Genomic DNA, 7,391 nt, shown 5'->3' with positions numbered 1-7,391 from the left:
GGGGGGGGGGGGGGGACCTGTGTCCCTCATTGGACTCCAAGAAAAGGATGTTAGAGTAAGTACAAAAATCCAATGATAATTTGTGTCCATTGAGGGGCACAGGAAGTCTTCAACCTTTCGGATGCCCAAAAGCAGTGCAACTGAGGGGTGGGTAATGCAGCAAACAATTGCTAACTAGACAAGAAAACCGAGAAGTGGGGACTGCCTGCACCTCAAAGATCTGCCTGAAGGACCTTACCCCTGAAGATAGTATTAGATGAGGTTGGGGTACATCTTAGAGAAGACCGGGTGCAAATCTGAGAAATGGTAGATGCCAAAGAAGCACTCTAAGAAGAGATCTAGCAGAGTGTTTGATGACAGGAAAGGGTGGAACCTAATCCTTGAGATCATAGGCTTGCATGATGCCAAGTCACCTGGAGATAGTGGAACAAAAAAGCTCATGTTCCCTTCTGGAATCCATCCCAAATTACAAAACGGAATTCATTTTTTTCTGAAAGGAGCAGTGCCTGAGAGATAAGCCCGAGCCACATCCAGATCATGGAGGGAATGTTCTTTTTAGGAAACTGAAGCAAGAACAATGTCCCGGTTGAAATGAAAGGCAGAGACTACTTTAGGCAGGAAGGGGTCTCAACACCACCTTGTCTAAGGAAAAACAAAAAGGGTTCTTTGCAAGATACAGCTGCCAGCTCAGGCGCTCGCTTCGCAGAGATAATGGCTACAAGGAAAAGCACAAACTACGTGAAAGTAGAAAGAAGAATGTCTCTAATAGATTGATACGGCAGTTTGTGGAGTGCAGAAAGAACCTGATTCAAGTCATAGGGAGTCCTGTAGAACAGACGGGGGGGGGGAGAGGGGCATGGAAGAACCCCTGTACAAAGGTTTTAACCAAAAGATAAAAGGCTAACAGTCTCTGAAACAATAGAAAAAACACAAACCTGACCCTTAATAGTGATGACAGCTATATGCTGGTCCAGACCCAGCTGCAGAAAGGAGAGGATTTGGCACACAGAGTAACTCCTGGGGTGGAAGCCCCAAGACTCATATTAAGTGAAGTGAAGTATGCCTTACACGTCCAACGATAGACCTTGTGGCAAAGTCCTAGCAGAAAATCCTGACAATCTGGCAATGCCCGCAAAGCTTCTGCCTGGAGTTTTACCAGGTCAATGTACCACATCCACCTGCGTCAGGCAGGAGCTATGAGGATCACCAGAATGCCCTCCATCTTGATCCTGCAGAACGGAGGAGGAGGAAGGGATTTTAGGGGAGGATAAGAAAAGATCAGGGTGGTGTACTGATATCACAGATCCCGCAGAGCTTCCGCTAGAGGATCGATGTACCTGGAGACAAGCTTCAATTGTTGAAGCTGCAGGCCAGGAGGTCCACATCTGTTCCCATTTGCCTCATTTTCAACACAGGTCCTGGAACCCCTTTGGGTGTAGGGACTACATCCCCGGCTCCAGGCACTACTGGCTTACAGTTGATCAAAATCACTGTAGGCGGGCAGCAGGAACACATTATTACAATTTCACATGGCTCATTGCAACAGGAGCAGCAGGGGGGAGATGCTACTTTGATGCTATATGTCAGAAAAGAAAGCATGGAGTGTATGTAAGACACCACTCAGCGGACAAGGCCTGCGCTCTATGTTAATCCATACCACAGCAAAGCAGACAGGAGGTGGGAAATAATAGTGCCCAGGGATCAATAACAATGAGGCTTGGCATGATCGCCTACACACTGAGTGAACCTTCAGAGACAGGACAAGCGCAGAGGCAATGCCATTGGCTCTGAAAAACGCTCTGCAACTAACTTCACCAGAACAGAGCCTACAGGGTGCCCAGTGCAGAGCCCAGTGTCCAGTCCAGACAATCCCCACAAAGTCCAGTCCAGATAGCTGCAAATCTCTAGGATGAGTTCATAGAAGAGTCTTCTTTTGGAGAAGAAAGCAGTAGGCAGCAGTATAACCCAATAATCTGAAGGTTTAAGGCTTCCTGTGTCCTTCAATGGAAAGAAATGTATGTTTTGTTTGACTTGGTATCAGACTCGTAAAGTTCCTGCACAGCAGAGCTCAGCCTGGAAAATGGAGAAGCAGCCTAGGGAGCAAATCAATTGCACTGAAGTGCTAATAAGGAACGTCCTGCAGTAGGGATCTGAGAGATGAGCTCATTAGCCTGCTGCTTCTCCATTCACTGCCCATTCACAGGATGGGGAAGGGACAAGACCTGTAAGTGTTACCAACGGCAGCAGAAAAGAAATCAGGTCTCCTTCCCTGCCAGACAGGGCTGTGCTGTGCGGCAGAATAATGTCAATGTCAGGGCCGAATGTACATAAATACAACTCCTATGACAGGTAAAACATATATGTATTTCATCTGTTTATGTAGCTGTGTGTCTGGAGTTCAGCTTGAAGTACCAGGAACATTAAAGGGTCATCCTATGCCCCCATACAGGTAAGAGGACCTGTCACTCACATTAAAAGCTTTCAGACGTTCAGGGTCCAGCCCTTCCGTGTCTGTGATGCGGTCGTTATCTTCATGGTCATCGTCGTCGTCGTCATCGACGGCCGCAGCTCTGCCCGTCGACAGGTCCTCTGCGCAGCCGCTTACTTCCGTCACTTCCGTCTTAATGGAATCGTAACTTCCTGAGCTGTACGGAGGGGACTGATAACCCCCCCCAAAAAAAAAAACAGGAGGTAAGGAAAATGTCCATCGATTCACCTAAGAAAGGAGGTAGAATAATGTGTGCAGGATAAGGTTTTAGTGGATTTGGGGAAGGGTCAATGGTGCCATTTCAATGGTGGAATACCTAGCTAGGCCCATAAGCCATCAGCAGCTGGTCTACATTGTCAGGATATAAGGGGACATGTGTCATTTCTATAGGGATATTACAAATCTGTATATAACAGAGGACTCACATAGGGCAAAGGCAAATATTTCGTGCATAAGGGTAATCATTTTATAATCATTTAAGCTGCCTACAAGTCGGTTAAGGGCCAATAGGAGCCAGACCCCCAAAAGACCTAATATCCACTTGAGGAGGTGGGGTCTGTGACATCTGCAATCCTAAAGTCCCCGTGCCATAGGAGTAAAGACATTACTAAGGGAGCAAGAAGCCAGCAGGGTGTCACCACAGACAAACATATGCCCAATGCAATCTTTATCAGCCAGGTCAGGCGATGGTCTACAGCAGGGGTGCCCATGTGGTCAATGGTGATCTATCAGTAGAATGCAAACACTGGTAGATCGTGATCGGCTCACTGTCCTGAGCTCCCTCCCGCTGCGCTAGCTTGGCTGAATGTGTCAGACGCAGCAGTCGGGAAGGGGCAGGACAACTCTCCCCGTCTGCAGCTTCGGCCACACTATCCCCAGTGCAGGGCAGGACAACTCTCCCCGTCTGCGGCATCGGCCACACTATCACCAATGCAGGGCAGGACAACTCTCCCCGTCTGCGGCATCGGCCACACTATCACCAATGCAGGGCAGGACAACTCTCCCCGTCTGCGGCATCGGCCACACTATCACCAATGCAGGGCAGGACAACTCTCCCCGTCTGCGGCATCGGCCACACTATCACCAATGCAGGGCAGGACAACTCTCCCCGTCTGCGGCATCGGCCACACTATCACCAATGCAGGGCAGGACAACTCTCCCCGTCTGCGGCATCGGCCACACTATCACCAATGCAGGGCAGGACAACTCTCCCCGTCTGCGGCATCGGCCACACTATCACCAATGCAGGGCAGGACAACTCTCCCCGTCTGCGGCATCGGCCACACTATCACCAATGCAGGGCAGGACAACTCTGCCCGTCTGCAGCATCGGCCACACTATCACCAGTGCAGGGCAGGACAACTCTGCCCGTCTGCAGCATCGGTCACACTATCACCAGTGCAGGACAACTCTCCCCGTCTGCAGCATCGGCCACACCATCACCAGTGCAGGGCAGGACTCACCTCCCAGTCTGCAGCATTGGACACATTCGGCCAACGCAGGAGGACAGGACAGCGTACATGAGAGAAGAGCCAGGAAGTTGCTGCAGTGCAGGTAAGGAAAGACAGCAAGGATAGAGAGGGAGGAGAGACAGTCAGAGGAGAGAGAGAGGAAGACACAGCCAGGAGAGAGAGAGAGGAGACAGTCAGAAGAAAGGGAAAGAGAGAAAGTCAGAGAAGAGAGAGAGAGAGAAGAGACAGCCAGGAACAATAGCGAGGAGAGACACACCAGGAGGATGAGCAAAGAGAGACAGCCAGGAGGGAAAGAGAGGAGAGACAGCCAGGTGAGAGCGAGAGAGAGGAGAGACAGCCAGGAGGACGAGCGAGGAGAGATAGCAAGGGCAGGGAGAGAAAAGAGACAGCCAGGAGTAAGAAAAGACAGCCAGGAGAGAGAGAGAAGAGACAGCATGGAGAGAGAGAGTAGAGACAGCCAAGAGAGAGGAGAGACAGCCAGGAGAGAGGAGAGACAGCCAGGAGAGAGCCAGGAGAGAGGAGAGACAGCCAGGAGAGAGAGAGAGAGGAGAGACAGCCTGGAGAGAGAGGACAGCCAGGAGAGAGGAGAGACAGCCAGGAGAGACAGTCAGGAGAGAGAGAGGAGAGACAGCCAGGGAAGAGAGAGAGAGAGAGGAGAGACAGCCAGGGAAGAGAGAGAGAGAGAGAGACAGCCAGGGAAGAGAGAGAGAGAGAGAGACAGCCAGGGAAGAGAGAGAGAGAGAAAGGGGAAGAGAGAGAGAGAGAGAAGAGGCAGCCAGGAGAGAGGAGAGACAGCCAGGAGAGAGAGAGAGAGAAGAGAGACAGCCAGGGAAGAGAGAGAGAGAGAGAGAGAGAGAGAGCGGCAGTAGTCCCAGTAACGATTTTAATGTGCTTGTTTTTTAAATGCAGGTGTTTTTTTCGTTGGTGGATCTCATTGAACTCGTCGTTTTGAAAAGTAGATCTCAAGACAAAAATTGTGGGCACCCCTGGTCTACAGTGACCTATACTACTGGACCCAAGGGCTCCCATGACTTGCTTCAACAAGTTGCCTGCCTGTCAGGCTGACCCTCTACCTTTGATTCCCAAAAACTGGGTCAGTGGCTCAGAGAGCACTGAAGGTAGGTAGGCAGTTAGCATCTTCAGATCCCATAAAGGTTTACCTCTTCATTGCCCACAACATAGCTGATCAGCACCTACCTCAGAGGTGGCCTTCAGGGCATACTTCCCGCGGCTTCGCAGGGCCTCGGCATCAGACGGATATGGCGGGACCCCCGCGGAAGGCCGGACTTTGTCGCTGAGGTTGATGGGCTGCTCCCCTGACGTGGTGGTCTGTTCCAGGGCAGCAGCAGGGGGGTTCCCATTCATGTCAGGTAGTGTGCAGTTCTGGGAGGAGCTGGGGGGGGCGCTGGATGGGTTGGCTACAGAAAAGGTGTTCCCGTTGCAGCTCTCGGAGGAAGACTCATCTGAAAGGGACAAAGTGAGTTCAACAATCGTTAAAATCTGCATGAAAAACTGAAGTTTTATCTGCTTACACATTGCCTTCCCTGTGATCGGCCCACATCAGCTGAATGCATTTCTGGCCCATCAACAGGTATTGTTATGTACTTGTAAGGTCCTCAGAGGGATGAAACATGAGAAAATGTGCACGGATTACAGAGGTGTGCAAATGCACCCTTAGGTTGCTTGCCTTTTACTTAAAAGTCCATGTAAAACTACTTGCCCCTGTAAGACTTACACTATGCACTACCAGAGTGACAACGCAGCTGGGCGACTTTGCTGCAGAATGATCAGCGTTGTCACCCATGTAAAGGAAATGAGGAGTGATTCTCCTGGCAGGATCGATATCTGCAGGGAGGACTTAGTAGAAAAACAAGAGCTGCCATGTGCATGCCAGTGACAGGCTGCAACGTATATCTGTGTTGTCCAGAGTTCAACTTTAAGCTTAAAGGGAACCTGTCACAACTGGGATAATACAAGAGCCTGAATATAAAGTCTAAGATGACTGGAGGGACTTACAGTTTTGCTCTATTTGGCTCAGGGGTAGGCAAGCTAGACACTCCAGCTGTTGTGGATCTACAAGCCTCTGACAGTTACAGGCATGACTCCCGGAGGTATGATGTTTTAGCATCCACCAGACAATGAAATATCACTTTTGGGGACAAGGAAGATGGAAGATGCACCAACGTTGTCACTGATTTCAGTCTCCAGGCGGGGGGGGGCAGATCTGCCCGGAGACTGGGCACAAATGGAGCTCTCATCAGATTAGGACTGCCTCCATTACTGCAAAGCCTCATTTCTCTTCTTCCGAGGGAATTTAGCTAATTCTGGAACAGGAGGACGGCGGATTATTTCCTAGAGCCGGAGAGAGTGCGGGATCCAAGGAGAAAGAAGGAAGGGAAAGAAGAGGGGGGGGATCATGGAGAATATGGAACAATGTGTGCGTTCCAAGCCACGCATGTCAAATAACATTCTTGGTTCTTGTCAGGTGATGGCCAGCAGAGGACACATACAAGATACAGGCGGTAAGGGAGGGGGGTAAGGGTCAGAAATCTTAAGCTGCCCACCTATGGCTCAAAATTCAAGTCATCAGTGGCCCCATCAACACCACCCGGTAAACTTTGAAAGTGGCCAGGTGAACATAAGTCAGCAAGGCTGTGACTGCAGCCAATGAGATGCAAGCACTGTGCGTGTATTCTGACCGCTGCGGACTACAATAGCCAGGAGGGGAGATGTCTCCGTCCAATGTAGGAATTGAGTGATTTCTCTGGTTTACCCCGGCGGGCCCCCCTGTATTTGGAGGCCCGGAATACACATGCAGATCAGAAATCCCATGTGCCAGGTTTAGGCCCGAGCATTGCTCCCTAGGAGGAAGTCACATGCCACCCTATACCCGGAAAATCTCAGAGAGCTTATTACCTGCCCCTCTGTGGCATCCTCTATGTACATACGACAAGCTGTCCTCTAATAGGACCTCACTACCCCGGGGGGTGCACGTGTATGGGAAGCGGACCCTGAACATGTGTGCCTGCTCACATCATCGGATCCCTAAACCCCAGAGACCTCTATTACAGTCCCATTCCAGGCAAAATATGACCTCCATCCCGCCCCCCTCTAACCTATCCATCCAAAGGACCACTATTACAGCCCCATTCCCGGCAAAATATGTATATGTATGTATGTACATGTACAGTATATAGGTAGGTTGTATGTACATGTACAGTATATAGGTAGGTTGTATGTACATGTACAGTATATAGGTGGGTTGTATGTACATGTACAGTATATAGGTAGGTTGTATGTACATGTACAGTATATAGGTAGGTTGTATGTACATGTACAGTGTATAGGTAGGTTGTATGTACATGTACAGTATATAGGTAGGTTGTATGTACATGTACAGTATATAGGTAGGTTGTATGTACATGTACAGT

The 7,391-nt window shown here is 49.9% G+C and overlaps 1 protein-coding gene across 1 annotated transcript in view; it reads right to left on the bottom strand.

Annotated features, from left to right (window-relative positions):
* Positions 1-7,391, bottom strand: part of NOL4L (nucleolar protein 4 like) — a 22,106-nt gene that overhangs the window by 4,920 nt on the left and 9,795 nt on the right. The window contains exon 3 of the mRNA XM_018556373.1: positions 2,471-2,659. Within this exon, the coding sequence (XP_018411875.1) occupies positions 2,471-2,659 (189 nt within the window). The remainder of the gene's footprint in view (positions 1-2,470; positions 2,660-7,391) is intronic.

Source organism: Nanorana parkeri, unplaced genomic scaffold (assembly GCF_000935625.1).
Source record: "Nanorana parkeri isolate BGI_ZX_2015 unplaced genomic scaffold, ASM93562v1 scaffold237, whole genome shotgun sequence".
In the NCBI taxonomy this organism is placed as follows: Eukaryota; Metazoa; Chordata; class Amphibia; order Anura; family Dicroglossidae; genus Nanorana; species Nanorana parkeri.
This window is presented reverse-complemented; position numbering and strand designations above follow the sequence as displayed.